The sequence below is a fragment of the Glandiceps talaboti genome, chromosome 21 (assembly GCF_964340395.1).
Source record: "Glandiceps talaboti chromosome 21, keGlaTala1.1, whole genome shotgun sequence".
In the NCBI taxonomy this organism is placed as follows: domain Eukaryota; kingdom Metazoa; phylum Hemichordata; class Enteropneusta; family Spengelidae; genus Glandiceps; species Glandiceps talaboti.
Genome location: NC_135569.1, coordinates 11459125 through 11479852, shown reverse-complemented (window position 1 = coordinate 11479852; position 20728 = coordinate 11459125). Strand labels below are relative to the sequence as shown.

Here is a 20728-nt window from a genome sequence, read left to right as displayed (position 1 = left end):
TTTTGGGTCTGCACTCAAAAATCAGCGCCCCCCAATGGTGATCATGATTTCAACCTGTTTCTGTACTGCTTATGGATAATATTGACCACTGGTTAACATGTACAATGTCTAATTATTGGTATTAACAATTTTCAGTGAATATATTGTGGATGTCTGATCAAAAAATAATACTTCTGTTACTACTAGTACAGTTTTAACATGGTGACAGATTCAAAACCGAGACTTCATTGTTATTTGATGAAAAAAAGTCCCTGTTGTAGCTAGACTGTAAGATACGTCGTGTTGTTCACCCCTATCAGGCTTCTTAACCGCAACTGTACTAATCCACCGATTATTGTCCTCAAGCCAACCAGACTGGGTTGCTGGCTGATAGCGTGGCATGAATGTCTGCATCTTGCAGACTAAGTTATAACTAGTGGAGGTTAAAAATTACACTTGAGAAAATTGCTCAAAACACAAATTTTCCTTCAAAAGTTGGTAAAGCCACTGGGTTCACAAAAACAAACAGAGAGCAAGTTCTATAATTTTGGTTCAAATGTGATTGTTACAGGTACCTGCTTCAATAGAGCCAGACCATCTGTCTACCATTTTTTCAATGACTACTTCAAATAGTTCATCAGTTCGAAGTGGCCTGCTACTCATAACAATAGCATCGTTGAATTCCCCTGTAGCATTGGGTCGGCATGCTGTAAATCCATTGTTGGTTACCATGGCATTGGCGCCATGGAGATGGTGGAATTGTAAATCACTTGTTTCTGTTGTATTTGGATTTGTACTGCTTCTTGCAGCAAAGCAATTCCTGACAGAGTCTGGGTTGTTATCTATGGCAGGTAAACGATCTATACAACACAAAAAAGCTAAAATGAGTCTTTATGTAATGTAAACTGCCCAAATATGGTCAGCAGAATCTGTTATACCCAAATATGGTTTGCAGAATCTGTTGTACCCAAATATGGTTTGCAGAATCATTACTCTCCAAATATGGTTTACTGAAGTTTTACTGCCCAAATATGGTTTGTATAATCTTTGCTGCCCAAATATGTTTTTGTGAAATGTTTGCTGTCCAAATATGATTTTATAGAAGCTCTTCTGCCCAAATATGGTTTTGTACAATTTCTTTTGCCCAAATATGGTTTTGCAAAATCTTTACTGCCAAAATATGGTTTGAAGAATCATCATTGGCCAAATATAGTTTATGAAATCTTTACTGCCCAAATATGGTATGTAAAATCTTTACTGCCAAAATATGGTTTGAAGAATTATCATTGGTTAAATATAGTTTGTAAAATCTTTACTGCCCAAATATGGTTTGTAAAATCTTTACTGCCCAAATATGGTTTGTAAAATCTTTACTGCCCAAATATGGTTTGTAAAATCTTTACTGCCCAAATATGGTTTGTAAAATCTTTACTGCCCAAATATGGTTTTCAAAATCTTTACTGCCCAAATATGGTTTGTAAAATCTTTACTGCTCAAATATGGTTTTGTTGCAGTTTTGCTGCCAAACATGGTTTTATATTACCAAAATATGGTTTTACAGAAAACACAATGGTTCTCCAAAGTCCAATATTAGCAATATGAACTAAATTTTCATTTTTCAAATTTTAAATTACAGAATTATTACATTACCTCTTGAATTCACAATAGAGGCTCTAGCAGCTTGTCCATACAAGTCAATCACTGCAAATAAAACATCTGGAACATTGTAAGCACCAGCACCTTGGTCAACTCCATTCACGTAGAAATGTAAGGTTCCGTCCTCCTTTCTCATTACACCAACTCTATCACCAACCTTTAGATGGTTAAAAGACTATCTCTTAGTATCTTACGACAAAACTACAAATATTTCTGTATAGATATGATACAGGTCACTGGTGTTTTGAACACTCAATATGCTGGTTATAAGAAAAACAAAAGATTGCATACATTGACCACAGATGGCGCTGTTCAAAACATGTTTTTGACTAGCTGTGAGGGCCATACTTGTTCAGTACTACAGTACAGTATCATAGGTATAATATACTCCATTCCTAGTATTGTTGGCAAACTTTTGTTAGAAATAATGACCTACTCATACTTAACATACACCCTGAACAATATTGAATCATCTGTGGCTAAGAGTATTTGTGTAGGTGTACACAAAGTATGGAGCAATATAGCCATTCAAATTTATTTTTGGGTCCACATCCAAAAATTCACCCCCAACATGATCACCATTTTACTATTACTCTACTACCTATAGATAAAGTAGACCTGTAATTGACTAATTATGATAAATTAACAATTTCCAGTGTTGGTTGTCTGATCAAATAAACAACACCTCAGTTACACCTAATGCAGTTTTCAGAAGTGCTGCTCACTTTGTTCTCCTTCAAAAAATGAATACTATGACAGAACCCACGACACACGAGTACAAGTGTGACATACTCGGGGGTATCTGCACGAGTGCTTGTAGTGTTGTCCGCGCCTGTACTCTCACAAGCGTAGCGAGTGAAAGTGCAGTAGAAAACACTGCAAGCATGAGTGCAAATACCCGTGACTACCCACACTGGAACTCATGTAGCATGGGGTTTCTGTGATTATTACATGTTTTATCTGAAATGACAAATTTCCATAAAAATCATACAGCATGATCACGCGATTTCATGTGTAGCAAACTATTGCATCCTCATTTGCATATCATTTGCATAAACTCTGGTGTATATGTAATAAGAAAAAGAAGTAAAATGATAAACTGGTGATGGTAACTTACTCCAAGTCTATCCAGATTTTGTCCATAGTCATCAATCACTGTAGTACCGTTATGCATTATTCCATTCCCTGTCATCATCCATGTACCACTACGGATATTTGTCATGGTTGATGGAAATTCTGTAGGAATAATAAAACGGAACATTTCAATTTAGGAATAACGAACCCAGCGGTTGAACTGTGTAATGGTAACTGACAGTCCTATGCAGTGAGGATATATATTGGCCAATACAAGGAAAATACATAAATCCATCGAAATTCAAGAACACTATCCATCCCTCAAATATGACAATGGTTACAACCTACCCTATTTACAGTAGCCTATTGTCAGGTGACTTCACTAGGAGGTCAACTGACCCAATCTGATTAAAATCTGTGTACCGATTTTCTTTTGGCTGTTTGTTCTTTGTGAGCACTCATTACATACATCTGACACATAGGTTTTCCTGAGCCACACGAGAGTGCTGAGTGAATTCACTCAACCAATGAAAATGCGTCATATGGCGAAACGTACGGGTACAGTACTTCAGAGCACTTTGTTCAAAAAGAGCACTGAATAGAATACTTACCTAAATCTCGTGATGAATGTGTAGTGACACCAATTTCTATAGAGCCAGCCCATTTGTCTACCATTTCATCGAGTCTAACTTCAAACATTTCATTATTTTTTAGTGGTCTGTTTGTTAGTATGACACCATTATTGAAATCATCTAAAGCACTGAAATGAAAACAAAATAAATTAAAACATAAATTAATGTATGATTTATGCCAAGATGCATTATAGTCACTGTACACTGGGCACATTAATATATTATATTAATTCTAAAATATAATACTTGAGATAGAGGGCTATAGAGAAAGGGTTATACAGATAGAGAGCTATAGAAATAGGGGCTACAGAGATAGAAGGCTATAGAGATAAAGAGCTGTAGAGATAGAGAGCTATAGAGATAGAGGGCTATAGAGATAGAGAGCTATAGAGATAGAGGTATATACAGATAGAGGGATATAGAGATAGAGGGCTATAGAGATAGAGGTATATACAGATAGAGGGATATAGAGATAGAGGGCTATAGAGATAGAGGTATATACAGATAGAGGGATATAGAGATAGAGGGCTATAGAGATAGAGGTATATACAGATAGAGGGATATAGAGATAGAGGGCTATAGAGATAGAGGTATATACAGATAGAGGGATATAGAGATAGAGGGCTATAGAGATAGAGGTATATACAGATAGAGGGATATAGAGATAGAGGGCTATAGAGATAGAGAGCTATAGAGATAGAAGGCTATAGAGATAGAGAGCTATAGAGATAGAGAGCTATAAAGATAGGGGGCTATAGAAATAGGGGCTACAGAGATAGAAGGCTACAGAGATAGAGAGCTATAGAGATAGAGCTGTAGAGATAGAGAGCTATAGAGATAGAGGTATATACAGATAGAGGGCTATAGAGATAGAGAGCTATAGAGATAGAGGGCTATAGAAATAGGGGCTACAGAGATAGAAGGCTATAGAGATAGAGAGCTATAGAGATAGAGAGCTATAGAGATAGAGGGATATAGAGGTAGAGGGATATAGAGATAGAGGGCTATAGAGACAGAGAGCTATAGAGATAGAGGGATATAAAGATAGAGAGCTATAGAGATAGAGCTATAGAGATAGATATCTATAGAGATAGAGAGCTATAGAGATAGAGAGCTATATAGATAGAGGGCTATAGAGATAGAAGGCTATATAGATAGAGGGCTATATAGATAGAGCTATAGAGATAGAGCTATAGATATAGAGAGCTATAGAGATAGAGAGCTATAGATATAGAGAGCTATAGAGATAGAGAGCTATAGAGATAGAGAGCTATAGAGATAGAGAGCTATAGAGATAGAGAGCTATAAAGATAGAGGGCTATAGAGATAGAGAGCTATAGAGATAGAGAGCTATAGAGATAGAGAGCTATAAAGATAGACGGCTATAGAGATAGAGAGCTATAGAGATAGAGAGCTATAGAGATAAAGAGCTATAGAGATAGAGAGCTATAGAGATAGAGAGCTATAAAGATAGACGGCTATAGAGATAGAGAGCTATAGAGATAGAGAGCTATAGAGATAAAGAGCTATAGAGATAGAGAGCTATAGAGATAGAGAGCTATAAAGATAGAGGGCTATAGAGATAGAGCTATAGAGATAGAGGGCTATAGAGATAGAGAGCTATAGAGAGCTATAGAGATAAAGAGCTATAAAGATAGAGAGCTATAGAGATAAAGAGCTATAGAGATAGAGAGCTATAGAGATAGAGCTATAGAGATAGAGAGCTACAGAGATAGAGGGCTACAGAGATAGAGGGCTATAGAGATAAAGGGCTATAGAGATAGAGAGCTATAGAGATAGAGAGTTATATAATCAGAGATATATTTTGTCTACATACTGTGGTCTAAGTGCTGTTTTTCCATTGTTAATAACCATAGCGTGTGCACCACAATTGTTATGGAATAATATGTCATCTCCTTGTTCTCCATTGCACTCTGAAAAGCAAATGAAAATTATCTATTATATAAAAACATTATTACATATATACCAAGGATTACTTGCACCAGTGTACAATGCATACCTATTTGTAGTGCAGTACCAAAAACATTACAGCATACACATATGCAAATGGTAGAGCAATCATTCCTTGTACACAAAAGCATATGATCGCACAGTACTATAAACATAGATATATTCGCTGCTGCGATTTTCAGCTAGTTCTCAAAGACTAATGTTTACTAATTACCAGACTAGCACATTGTTTTCTTCTAAAAGACAACACTTTAGTCACTACTTATTTTTGCATTTTTGTTTTCCAGCGAAATTAGCAAAAATAAGCCTTTAGCGAAAATTTCCAGGCTTATGGTATGATATTTATGGAAATTTGCTGTTTTGGATAAACATTATATTATGTAATTATAATAGCAGCCCATTCTGCGTCAGTTCCAGTGTAGGTACTCAAGGGTATTTACACTCACGCTTGTCGTGTTTTCTGTCGGCCTTTCAGTGACTACGCTCATGACAGTACAACCACAGAGAACACTGCCAACATTAATGCAAATACCCCTAGTACACCACACTTGCACTCACATGTAACCTGGGGACTATTCCCCACCATGGAGTATTGATAGTCAAATGAAAAAGTTAGAGTGGCTGGCTTAAACTATGTACCAGTTCAAGCCTTGCCAGTCCCATTTGTTTCTGAATAGATTGAGTACTTAAGTTTTCACAAGACTCTAAACACTGGTGAAATTAGCTTGAAATTCAAGGAGTTTAATGTCTGAAGGTAGAAATCAAACCGAGTTATTGGTAACACAGACTGTTGGTTCTATGAGGGTAGAAATCAGACAGAGTTATGGGTATAACAGACTGTGGGTTCTATGTGGGTAGAAATCAGACAGAGTTATGGGTAACACAGACTGTTGGTTCTTACCTTCCATATCATTATCTGTGGTATTTGAGGATGACATACCAAAGTATGGCATTGATCTTCTTTCAAGTCTTTCATATACTGGTGATAACGTATCTCTATCTGTGATTGTAGCCTTGACTGTCATTCCGTATAGATCCACCACTCCGTAGATAGTGGGTGGCGTCCTTGACGACGCAACGCCTTGGTCGAGACCATTGATGTAATAGTGTAAAGTACTGTTTGCTTTCCTCATCAATCCTATGTAATCTCCTTCCTGTTAAATCAATATGGTAAACAACACCTGGTTAACTTATGTTTATATTCAAATAGTACAATCAATGGTTTTAATATTCAAATATTATGATCAACATCTGGTTAACTTGTGTTCAATACTTGGATAGTACTATTACTGAAGCACTGTTTATGAAAGTGTGAAGTTTATAACAATTATGATCTGTACAAGAGTAGAAACAAATGGATTACAGACACATGTTTACACATATGCCCATGTACATACATGTAAAAACACACACATACACATACATACATGTATGTACATATATACATGCAAACAAATGCACACACGCACCTGCACATGCATGCACACACACATATATAAAAACACTGTACAAACACACATCGGCAAAAATATATAAACACACACAATGTACACGCACACACACACACACGCACGTGCGCGCGCACACACACACACACACACACACACACACACACACACATTGACACACACAGACACAGATGCATACAGACAGAAACACACATACAATACACACAATACACACACACACAGAGACACACACACACACAAACACACACACACACACACACACACACACACACACACACACACACACACACACAATGGATGATACATTGAAATCTTACCGTTAGTTCATCTAAATTGAATTCACCATATTCCCTTCTTGTTCCCTTACCATTGGTTAAAATTCCACATCCACTCATCATAATAGTACCTATTACAAAATGTGCAGTCTTACATCATTAGCAAAGTATCATTATACAACCAGTAACACTCAAGTAAAGCATTTACTATGTTTGTCACAATCATTTATATCATTCTTATCAAGTGTAAAATAACACTGTTTTTAACCCACACTGGCCGCAACTGGGATATTTTGTCATACAGTAACCAAAGATACATTCACTAAAAATTGGTTAGTTATAAAAAGACATTTTATGTGACATTTATGGTCAACAATTGAAACAGTACACTTTTACATTTAAAATGGATGATATACACAATTGTGTCAAATGACGATTTTTTTTTTATATTACTTGAGTGTTACTAGTTGCATGTGTTGTGTGTATGGTTGGTAAAGTTACAGACAATGTGTTGTAGTCAATGTGTATGGTTGGTAAAGTTACAGACATTGTGTATGGTTGGTAAGTTACAGACAATGTGTTGAAGTCAATGTGTAGTTGGTAAAGTACAGACAATGTGTTGTAGTCAATGTGTATGGTTGGTAAAGTTACAGACATTGTGTATGGTTGGTAAGTTACAGACAATGTGTTGTAGTCAATGTGTATGATTGGTAAAGTTACAGACAATGTGTTGCAGTCCATGTGTATGGTTGGTAAAGTTACAGACAATGTGTTGCAGTCCATGTGTATGGTTGGTAAAGTTACAATGTGTTGCAGTCAATGTGTATGGTTGGTAAAGTTACAGACAATGTGTTGCAGTCCATGTGTATGGTTGGTAAAGTTACAGACAATGTGTTGCAGTCCATGTGTATGATTGGTAAAGTTACAGACAATGTGTTGTAGTCCATGTGTATGGTTGGTAAAGTTACAGACAATGTGTTGCAGTCAATGTGTATGGTTGGTAAAGTTACAGACAATGTGTTGCAGTCCATGTATGGTTAAATGTATTATATGTAACATAAAGGTTCAATGTGATGCGTTATTACAATTAAGTGCAATAAATACCTTTCATACCTGATCTCATATTAGTCATAGTGGCAGGAAAATCAATAACTGCAGGGTTGTATGTTGTAATTCCCATCTCTATCGATCCGGACCATTTATCTACAAGTTTATCAATTCGAATCTGAAAGAAAAAATATGAAAGATACGTTTTCCAGGATGTAATTATCAAGCATATATGGACATAAGGACAGTCATATTTAATCTCTCAACTCTCTCAACATTCCTTGGCAGCATTGCTATCAGCTGTTCTGTATGTACCAATAATATATCTACTGCATAAATTGTACTAGAATATTCTTGTACTGTGGTCCCTCATTGACTACATAGGGCTAATCATTTGTTGATATGTTACTGCAATTCCATGTTATTCATGAAAATCATAATAATTGTGTGAAGTCTTGCCAGAAATAGTGGATGACACTATAAAACTGTTCTTCCAATCTGTAATGGCTGTTTATCTAATGAGAAGAAACCAATAACACAGAGACCATGTGGAAAACAACGGAAAACATAACTACCTGAACTAGACACTCACATATGAAAAAAAAATTTAAATAAAATAAAAAATGTACCTACCCCACCTATTCTAAAATTGTAACATAACAAGCATACAGGCACTTGAGTTACAAGTAAGAAGCATTTCAACAGATTGTACATAACATATATTTTATGATTAAACTTGATTATTTGGCCATAGTCCTTTGTACAATTGACTGTGAGGGCGCTGTTCTTCCTGTCTGTGTATCCCATGGGGGTATTACATGTACTTGATAGATAACAGCACCTTTTTTGCTAAACACAGCAGGATTGTGACTGAAAGTTTTGTTTATATTAATTCAACTTTTTAGACTCCCCTCAATCGTAGTGTGTTCAGTAATAAAAGTGTTACTATCTATCAAAAGAACAATATAAACTTGAAAAATGAACGGCTTTGATAAAAAATACATATGCCTACTGCTGACCCATTCTAATTCTGTTTTAGCTGTACATATAAAATTGTGAGATACTTTTAATGACGAGAGCTTTTACCTCAAATAGTTCATTATCTCGGAGGGGTCTGTTTGTCATGACAACGCCATTGTTAAATTCATCTAGAGGTCTTCTCCTCTCAGCTGTCCTGTTATTGTTACTAAGTTTAATAAGACTTCCACAACGTTCATGGAATCGTAGGACTTCATTAGATGAGGAGTGTTGACAAGATGTAATCTCTTCCTCTATACCGTTCTCGATTGGAAGTATAAATGCTGTGGGCAGAACAAAATGTGCATTACATATATATCACTGATGAATTGCATCAGTGCATTCTCTACAAGAAGTATGAATGCTGTGGACAGAACAGAATCATATTTCCCACAATGTAACATTCAAGATGGCAGGTTTACAAGCTCTCTATTGGAAGGATAAATAATGACTAAACAGAATACACATGAACTAACTAACTATCTCAATGTATCGGTACCGATATACATTATGAGCTGAAGTCAATCAAATGGGCAATTCTCCAAGTTTATTTCTAGTATGGGCAAATGTTTGACGAAATAATACGAAAAAATGCCCTTTTTTCATTAATATGCAAATTAGGATGACAAGAATATGTGTGTATCCATGCCAAATCTAATGATGCACTGCATGACTGAAATATGGTTAGAGTTCTCCCAACTATAGAGAAAGCATAGTGCTAACACCATTTTTGCCATGCACCCAGGATACCATGCTTGACAGGTTTCTGCCATGCTGTGTTCTAGTACCCACTCTAGAGAAAACACAGCGACAACACCATCCTTGTCATCTATGTGGCTTACTCAAATTATCAAATTGTTCTCAACACAAGCATGGTATAAACAAGGAACGTCTAGCCCAATAAACAGGCTATTGTACTTGCAAACTTGAGTTTATGAGAAAAAATCCTCAGGAGAGAAATGTATTACATACCTCTTTGGTCATGATTGACAATAGATACTTGGGCACACTTTCCGTACATATCAATTACAGCATATACCACATTAGGCAAGTCTTTAGCTGCACACCCTTGGTCAATACCGTTGATATAAATATGTAAATCACCGGCACTAGTTCTTTGCAGCCCTACACGATCTCCTTGATTCAGTTGATCTAAATCAAAGCCATACTCATCCAAGGTGGAACGTCCATCCCGGAGAATTGAACATCCTGACATTATCCATGCTCCTTCCCTTAATCCGGTTGCACTGGTGGGAAAATCTAACAGACTAGGATCTTGTGTTGTTACTCCAATCTCTATAGAACCACTCCATGAATTCACCTGTAAAATAGACACACAGATTCAGTGTGTGTAATGTGTGACCTGCAATACATTTAGGCATAAAAAAAAATGTGTGGTTCTGATCACACTCAATTTTAAAATAGGTGGGGTAGGTAGATTTTTTATTTCATTTTTATTATATATTTTTTTCCATGTGTAAGTGTCTAGTTCAGGTTTTCCATTGTTTTCCAAATGGTCTCTGTGTTGTTTATTTCTTCCTATCAGATGTACAGCCATTACAGATTGGAAGAATAGTTTTATATTTTTTTTTAAGTTGATGCCAGTTTCCGCATCCACTATTTCTTGCGAGACTTCATGATTTTCGCGATTTTATTATTATTTTTTCTCGAATACGTACAAAAAAAGTTTAGGGTCGTCATGAAAATCTAGATGGGGTCGGGTAACCGGAATCAAACAACCTTTTTTTTATTTGGCCTTAAACATGATTTTACTACCAAACCAGAGTGACTGTAGAGTTTCAATTACGCAGCAGAATGTTTTTTATGTCTCACACAAGGTTTTTTGTTTCAAATTACATGTAAAAGAATAGAGACTCAAGCATATAAAATGATACATTTGATCTCACTGTGAACACAAATCTACATCACTGTTAGATGAAACGTGGTAGATTCAAACACAGAAATGTTTACTTGCAAGTCGCATTCACAGTGAGATAAAATACAACATTTCACGGGAGAACATGCTATCAGTGCTTCTATTTTGTTTGTGTAATTCATAACAGAAAACATGCAAAATGTAAAAACATTGTGTTCCCTAATTGAAACTCTAGAGTCACTCTGGTTTGGTAGTATCCTGTACAAGTAAACATTAAAATTTGTAACATACATGTAAGATCTATGACATACAGGCAGTGTACATCATACATGTATTTCCATGTTAATAAAAAGAAAATTAAAGTATAGCTGAAACTCATAAATGTATTACGGACATTTTAAAATCCTCAGCAAAATATTGTTTTACATACATTCTATGCACATCTTTTCTGAGAAAAAAAATGACTTTTAATAGCTCCTAACTTTGGCAGGTGACATTCAGTGGAGTACTGTCTGGTGCTTCATTTGCATATCTGTCTTGGTTATTCATTTGCATATCAATGTACATGTAATTTTGTTTCAATGTGTTTTGTTTTTAATAAAATCTAAGAAGTCTGTGATGTGTATAACGTATGAATACATGCATTCTTGCAAGCCAGAACACATATTTCTGTTGAAGCAATGAAATATGAACTAATAATATGAAATAATCTTGGCAGGTACATTTCTGAGATCGCCGTAAAGAGACCCGTGGTTGACAACATCGTAATACATGGACCAGACCATTTCAATGTGTCAATATATTCTAAATTTATGAGATGTTGACGAGATTTTATCATGACGCAATAATACATGCTTAATCCTCTATAAAAGGTTGACACTCTTATGTTAAAGCTACATGAGCTGCAACATTTTTTGAAAATACTTTGGTACAATAACTTATCATACACCATAAACAGTATTGCATCACCCATGGATATTATATTCTTATGTAGCTGTATACACGATAATTCAAATCAAACTGATTTTTGGGTCCACACACAAAAATCAGCACCTTCAACGGTGATCACGATTTCAACCTATTTCTGTACTGCTTATGGATAATATCGACCACTGAAACATATACAGCGTCTAGTATTTCAAAAATTTTCAGTGAAAAGATTGTGGCGCGAAAAATGACACGCCAGTTACAACTAGTACAGTTTCAACATGTTTTAACACTACACTTAAAATTTCAACTTGCCACTACACTACCTACAGATAATATTGAATACTAATTAACAGATACATTATTTATCATTATGTAAATATTTGAATCAGGCTCAAGGCCCAATGTATCAATGTCTTTTTTAAAAGCAATTGACCAATTTTTAGTGAATATATCCCCCTTCAGGGGAGTGAAAATAAAAAGAGCCCTTGTAAATTAGTGTAATGAAATCCGGCTATGAAACAAGCTAAGTAATTCTTTGATAAAACCAGTCAATAACAAAGTGAGGAATTGGTTACATTTTTTCTTTTAGAATTTTTTATTAAATTAAATGTTTCACTGAAATGACCTTGTACTGGGCAACGTTACTCTACATGTAATAGCAAAGTTTCCAATTCTGACAAATCATCAAATTATGGAATTTTAATTTGTCAATGATAATTTGATTTCACTGCCATATCGAGTGACTGGGGTCAGAGGTCATGTATTAGAACTGATCTTATTTTCTAGCATGATACTACAACAGAAGCCAATTAACCTGAAACAATGAAACCTGGCTTGACAGAAATTTTACTAACATTGCTGAAAAATCTGACTATATTGCTACATTTTATCATCTGGTTCAACAAAATCTTATCAACATTTCAAAACTACTAAAGTACAATTGTTACACTTTCATTCTTTTCTGGGTATAAATCACCCTAAAGGCAGCCACTGTAAAAAAAGTTGTAATTTTAGTAAGATTTTTATCTGTTGTGCTTGATGATGAAATGTAGCTGTGTTATGATAAGTTCTATTGGGAAAGCCAACACGATATTCTGTTGAAGTAATGGCAGGTATCCTAAGTCGGTTACTTTGATGAAGTTCAAGTGTATTTCAATTCTAAGCATGACAGGAGTGTAATCTGTAAGATACAGACATTCGTGCCACGCTATCAGCCAGCACTCATCGAAGCCTGATATGGCTTAACAACACGACGTATCTTACAGTTCAGAGGAAGTGGAGAATCGTAGTCTTAAGACTCTTATGCTATCTTTCATTGAACCTTTCTCATCTTTCTTTCGGCATTAGAGACTCCACTGACATCCAGACTAGGAGAATCCAGACCATCTGCCCTTGAAGACGACACAAAACTGCAGTGAACTGTCAAAAAGAAACTGCGACATGTACACTACTTCCGATTTTAATCAGATTGGATCCCGATATGCTGTTTTGCAGACTTATATTAGGTTGTATGGCAAAAGGGCCTGACCTTAGGATGACCTGTAAGGGCAACCTCATTTAAATTCTATGTTTCTCATCATAACACCTTAGGTTGTATGGCAAAAGGGCCTGACCCTAGGATGACCTGTAAGGGCAACCTCATTTAAAGTCTATGTTTCTCATCATAAAGCCTTAGGTTGTATGGCAAAAGGGCCTGACCCTAGGATGACATGTAAGGGCAACCTCATTTAAAGTCTATGTTTCTCAACATAACACCTTAAAAAAAGGATGGGTTGGTCGGTCAGTTAAAGCCTAAAAATCTGTTTTAGAAAGTATGATGTAGTATGTATATGTTGGTGATACTTTCAATTCATAATTACACTTTTAATAGTCTGTATGCCTTTAATAGAATAGCAATTAAAGTCAGAATGAAACTATACGCCATTTATTTTATTTTATTAAGGTCAAATATTTCAGCAATGAACAATAACTTTCACATAGATATGCGCTTCTACAGTCGCTATGGTACAATCAGTGATGTTGTGATATTGTCTTATCCTGCCATAGAGGGCGTTGATTATTTTGATTATTTTGCTGGATTGAAGAAATACAGTCAGTCACGTCATGAGAAACACACAGAACTAAATAGGATTGCCCAAAGCTGTACCACTGAGGTCTATAAAACCTATCCAGGCTAAAAAAAACTTTCACCATAAAGTACTTAGAAACATTTGAAATACATAATTCGCTCATTTTTTTGTGACAATGTCGATTGTGACATTGAAATATTAATGTTAGTTTGGTTCAGAATTTGACAACAGCCAAGGCTGTATAACAAAGAGGAATTGACATAATATATGGTTTGTGGGGTATGATATGGAAAAATATTGCTGGCATTAAATTTGTATGTCTCCATAGCAACATTAGCAATACATACAATAGAACACAAGACTACACTAGTACAGGTACACATTCATATATTGTAAGCAGTGTGCCCTCTAATGACCGCCAAATTTTGTTGATGTGAGTCAAAATGAGAAAAATTGGCATTTCTTGTGCGTCACCAGATAGTAAGCAATATAGGGAACATTAAATGTTGGTGCGTCACTAGAAATTGTGTGAGTCAGTGGCATGTCAAATTGGCTTAGAGGGCACACTGATGGTACATATGTAAGTCCAGCATTCTCATATATGTAGTACATTTTGTACTCCTACATCGATCAAAATTCTAATGAGTGATCTGTGAAATGAACGCAGTTTTCGAAGTAAATATTTTAACACGTTTACAAATTTCTACATAATCATAATGATAAAATCAGAGTAGATTTATACCTCGCACTTTTCCACTCTACTCATAGTGCCTTACGATTATTACCCCCGGCACTGACCAATAACGGAATGAAACACCCCTTAGTTAACTCTCTGGGGAGCATATGATCCTTCATGTATCAACCTCTATCCTACCAGGTTCCGATTCATACAGCTGGGTTGACCACCTGATTTTGACTTGTCCTGCTTGCATATGGAGTAAGTTGTCCCTTCCTTCTCCATCCTGCAAAGAGCCAGCTGTGAATCCTAGGCTTACCAGAAATGCTGGTAACTAAAGAATCAACGCACCCTCTGTGGTTAAATATTAGCAATAAATCGACTATTTAGTAATTTTACCTCGCCGTGGTTACAAAAGTCCCAGTTCGGAGGACCGAAAATCCCGAAATCACAAGTTCAACTGTAATTTCAGGGTTCTGCCTTACGTACGATGACGTAGTGGACACCCCAATCAAATATGGCAGCGTTTGTAAGATGGGACGTTTGAAATTACAACCGGAACTGGAAAAGTTCCGATTTCGACACTTTTTTGGATCTTACGAGCGACTACTATCGCCATCGAGATGTAAAATGAGTACATTTTCGATCGATTGCTAATATTTGATCGTTGGGTATGTAATACTTTTGCAATCGGTGCACAAGCATTTTGCTTGTGGACTCGTAATATGCCGAGTACATTAATTGCTTTACACAGGAGGGTGTTGAGGGTCGTGTCAGTAATATAGAGCTGTGCAGTGTATGCAAGCAGGACTAGATGTTGACCAGCTCGCACTTTGATTCAAATCTTGTGTGAGGACTTCAGCCATTCAGAAAAATAAAAGCAACGGTGTGAGGCTTGAACCTGTCAATTTGGAGATTTTGAGTTGAATACTCTAACCATAATTATAACTGTCAAGATTCAACAAATTTACATAATTTATGGATTTCTTAGAAGAAAGTTATTGATATGATTTTAGGTGTTATGGTTACTTAATAGTGTCATAGTGTAGTATAATATGTGTCCACTTACTAATATCTTCAGTTGCTTACAAATAATGATCACATCAATCTCAGCCTATAGCATAATGGCATGTATCTAATACTCAGCTAGCTGGCAATAGGATATAGCTTACATACATAGGCTATTTATCATAAATGTATTCAAACAAAATATTGTAGTCCACACAGATTTCACACACATAAAAAATTATATTCATCGAGAAATCATATCCGGCAGATGATACAACACATTGAAAAGAACAGATTTAAGGTTTCCATATCTGATTGTGATTGACATATTTATAAATTATTTCCACATATCATTCTTTCTGTATGGTGTCTACACTGTCCTATCTCCAAAGTATTCTCCGTCATGTTTCACTGATATGAACGACAAAGATCTTACGACTCCCGCCTCGCCTGCACATGGGCGTTGAATTTTACAGTACTCTGATTGCATTGAAAACGTAAATGCAAGTTGCATTTCATAATATTATCATGTACATATTGAGAATATTCACTTACATTACAACGATGTTGATGTCAATTTCTTACCTTTTTATCAATTATTACTTCAAATAATTCGTTGTCTCGCAGTGGATCTCTACTCATAACCATGCCGTTATTGAATTCTTGTGTTGGATGATTTCTCTGAGCTGTACGATTGCCATTACTCAGAATGACAAGCGATCCCGTCCTGGCGTGAAAGGCTTGCGACGCCATTTTGTTTAATATGAGGACAGAACCACTACATACCAACGAGTTAGCGACACCAATCAATCCCAGATTTCATTTTACTTCTACTTGAAGGACACTATCGACCAAATATCTCATTAGAAACCACTCTCTCCAATACAACTATACATACAAACCTTCTAAATTGTAAAATAATATAATTTTACATGCAAATATAAGTAATTATCGTAAAACGGTACGTCCCATGGCTTAGACCAGTAACGGCGATAGGGGGCGTGTACTATTACACGATGTCCTCAAACGAGACTTCAGTGCGGTGGCCCCTGGCGCGTCTTTTACCTTGAAACGACCGTGCGCCGTTTGACTGCAGTGTATACAATATATTTTTTAATCCGCCGAGAAAGACAGCCAAAGGCTGGCTATTAAATTTAATATTTTTATTCTGAATGACTTATAATTAATTAATAATTGACAACTCTGTTCTAAAGGGGGTATACAATTCTGAACTTTTTTGATTTTAACAATATTTCAATCCCTTTCTGTTTTTTTGTTTTGTTTTTGTTTTTCTTTCTGAAGATTAGAGAAAAAGATTGTGAGCCATTTAAAATATACTCTGGCATACAGGTAATGTTCATAAGTAGGGGGGGGGGGGAAACGAACCTCTTCCTTCTTGACTCTCCCACACATAATTTTCTATATGTATGTATTTTTATTTTTAAAAATGTGGGTAAAATATCTAAAATTCTGGAAACAGGGCCTAGGGCAATGTTTGCAAATGTGTCTATGAAAATGTTATTTTTTTTTTTTTTTATGGACTTTATTCTTGATTGCAAATGATGTATTATTAATTGCAGTCCATGAAAGTGTTTTGCTTTTTTAACGGCCTATATATGTCACTGGTATTATTTCACTCTCTCCCACACATACAATGTTTTCCCATACATCCATAAACGATCCACTGTTTACACTGTAACACATGTACATATCTTTTCAAATAACTTTCTTTAGGCCCACTTTGTCACTCAAACTAGTATTTCTCTCTCCCATAATAATAGGTCCATATGTCATTCTCTAACATGCAAGACCCACTAGGTGAGCTGATATTTGTTTAGAACCCACTAGGTGAGCTGATATTTGTCTCAACCAATTTGATGCACCATGTCTTGTGACCCAACAAAACGGGCTGTTTCTGTTATCCAGTGATGTGACATATACTGCGCAAAGTCATGGCTATTAATATTCATGAGATCAAATATGAATATTAAGTAGAGGATGTGTGACTCATTATCCTTAGCATATATAAATTTAGTCTTATACTCATAGCAATAAAAGATAGCAGTGTTTGTTGTGTACTTTGCAGATCTGGTATTCTTTCCTTACCCATTATGCCAAACAACAGTCAACCTGCTACCACGACGGGGACAAGCCCCTGATCATGTCATATTGGTGGCATCGGTGGGAATTTAAACCCACACCATCAAATAGCTATATCTCCTGTTCATTCCACTGACATCAAACACAAGAAATTACATCATGAAATCTTCCATCATAGAAATAAAAGTTTTTTTAATTCAAAAATAACAGCAGTACTGGAAGTTACATTGAATATTGTGACTGGCATCATTCCCTCTACTATCAAAAACGCCACACATACCAACAGTACAGACATTGAGTTTTAAAAAGCAATAAGACGTTAATTACACACACATCTGTCATGTAAATATTGCCATATATTACAACCCATAACACCAAAGTAAAGCATTTTCTATATGTACCACAATAGTTCATAGCTTCCATATCAAGTGTAAAAGTATACTGCTTCATTTGCTAATTGACCACATTAGAAAGGCCACATGCTAGACTTGTAAATAAACCAATTGAAACTGTATACTTTTACACTTGATATGAATGCTATATAAACGAGTGTAGCACATAAAGAAAGTGCTTTACTTCAGTGTTACTAGTTGTACAATGGAAGACATACTTCTGACAAGCTAGCACAGACACAAACTAAACCTACTTTTGCAACATGTTGACATTATCTACAAGAAAAAAATGATGTAACTACTCTCACAGTAGTGCAGCATCTCTGATAGTGAGTTCTTCTCAAATGTTGCTTTTCTTAAGTGACAACTCATTTCTAACTTACAGAGGAATGCTACTCAAGGAAATGAGAGATGTTTTAGTGAAGGGTATATGCACTCAGGACTCATGAATATTCATTATTCAACCATGAATACATTATTTCTGCTGACTCCCATGATGCAATAGCCCATATCAAAGATACCCTTTAATGGCACAAGATCAACTTGATGTTTCTCTGAAATCGCAAGTAGTTGTAGGTGATGTAAAATCATGAAATGACTCTCAAAAACCCATAATTTATGATCCTGGAATGGCATATTCCCCATTAATCTAAGCTGGTTGCCTGAGCTTTTATGGGAAAACTCTTGTGGTATTTTTTTTTGTAGACGTTAATAGTCTTCCATTGTACACATTTTGGATCTTCATTTTATTACAGAGTGATTATAATCCCAGATCACCAAGGTGTCACCGTTCTCGCAAACCAGAGCTGTTATTTCTTCCACTACACTTCGAAATAAACAGTGGGCGGCATGTTAAGAACGTTGCTGTAACACAGGCCGCGGTTTGCGATGATGGGTGTCACTGTCATCCACTGATGTAACCTACTATTTGCAACAATAATAGCTTGTAGTTTGTGTCTGTCTTAACATGTCAGAAATACTTCTGCCATACATAATTAAGAGCTTAAACAAAAAAGTCAACACTACAGAACAACGCTTATTTTCGCTTACACAGATAAAAGTCGTAAGAAAAACTTAATTCCATCATTAAAGACATGGAGTCTAGATCAGTTTTTTCTCCGTTATTTTTGTTTGATATGAAGATTTAGTTGTGATTCTACTTAAAAGTAAATATAGTCATTATGTATGTAATTACATCAGACCAGTTTACAGTTTCACTCTAATACCGCTTAAGAAACTGTACTATGAGGTGATGATACCCGCAATTTGAGCGAGGGCGCTGTATTCTCAATTTCCTGTTTGCAGTCTGGAGTGGCCTATTGTGCTGTATTCCTATATCAGATCTCAATCAGACCTAGTTACGAGTGTTTTGGGGAGTAAAATAACACTACATAATTCTTCATATGAAACAGACATAAAGCTGAAAGATGTCGAGATCTAGAACATGCCCCTTTAACAAATCCTGATAGCCTGTTTATGGATACCATAACAGACAAAGGAGATATATCATTTCAAATGATACATGTACATATATTTGAATATACAAATTATCTTTTCATATCATGTGAATTCTTTAGCACTTGTGCATTCCGCAATAACGGGAATCGGTGGTGAAAGAGTTAGGAATCCAGTACACAGGTGTTATTGGTACCTGAAAATAATCATTTACCACCTTGGCATGCCATAAAAATAATGATCAGTCAATATTTTTGGGGTTGATGTAATGACTAAACTTCCATTCCCTACACATTCACTATACGTGCATGCGAGAATAAGTCGACCTCCTTATTCTATTTTGACCCTTTACTATGAGGTAAAATGTTATCACAGGTAATTTGACTGAGAACAAGTCGATCTCCTTATTCTATTTTGACCCGCTACTATGAGGTAAAATGTTATCACAGGTACTGAGAATTCTAAACATATATGAATAATTGTTCAAGGAGTCTGGGTTCATAGTTACGAATAACAATTTCAACTTGTGTCCAACATTTCATGGAAACGAAATCAGAATTCTAAAGATTTTTTTTGTAAAAATATTTTCAATTTTTGGCTTAATTCCACACAGATCTCACAGAGCTAGTTCAATATTCATGAAACCTGGATATTGTAGTAAATAAAAATGTCAGTTAGCATATTGCTCAGTAGCATTTGGGTTCAAAGGTTACAACTGAATATGGCTAGCCATACACAGTGGTACGTAACTTTGCTAAAAGGGTAGTCTCTGACTGAGGACCCAATTTGTCTTGAGTTGGTGGGTAGGGTTTAAACGCCTTAATACTACAGTATAGTATGTAGTCCTATACACTTAACGATCTTCTCCATCCCGGCATCGTATAGTCAAATGGATTTCCCTAGCTCAGAATTCTGTTTTTACCACCAACAGTGATAGTTTCTGCTATAGGAGCATTGATATAAACATGATGACATTATCACATTCTCAAGTGACTTACTTTCAAACTGGAGGTAGAGTTTGTAGTAAACTGAACAAAGTAACCACCTGCTAGTGTGTGATGGATTACTACTGACAAGTGCTGTTCATCCTTTCCCCAGTCCC

General features: G+C 35.9%; 1 protein-coding gene across 1 annotated transcript in view; it reads right to left on the bottom strand.

Moving 5' to 3' along the window:
* Positions 1–16432, bottom strand: part of LOC144451212 (neuralized-like protein 4) — a 29885-nt gene extending 13453 nt beyond the window's left edge. The window contains exons 1-11 of the mRNA XM_078142012.1: positions 16265–16432; positions 10093–10441; positions 9190–9404; positions 8170–8281; positions 7099–7187; positions 6214–6466; positions 5179–5275; positions 3321–3469; positions 2753–2871; positions 1630–1792; positions 555–839 (exon numbers count right to left, since the gene is read on the bottom strand). Of these exons, the coding sequence (XP_077998138.1) occupies positions 555–839; positions 1630–1792; positions 2753–2871; positions 3321–3469; positions 5179–5275; positions 6214–6466; positions 7099–7187; positions 8170–8281; positions 9190–9404; positions 10093–10441; positions 16265–16432 (1999 nt within the window). The remainder of the gene's footprint in view (positions 1–554; positions 840–1629; positions 1793–2752; positions 2872–3320; positions 3470–5178; positions 5276–6213; positions 6467–7098; positions 7188–8169; positions 8282–9189; positions 9405–10092; positions 10442–16264) is intronic.
* Positions 16433–20728: the final 4296 nt, after the last annotated feature.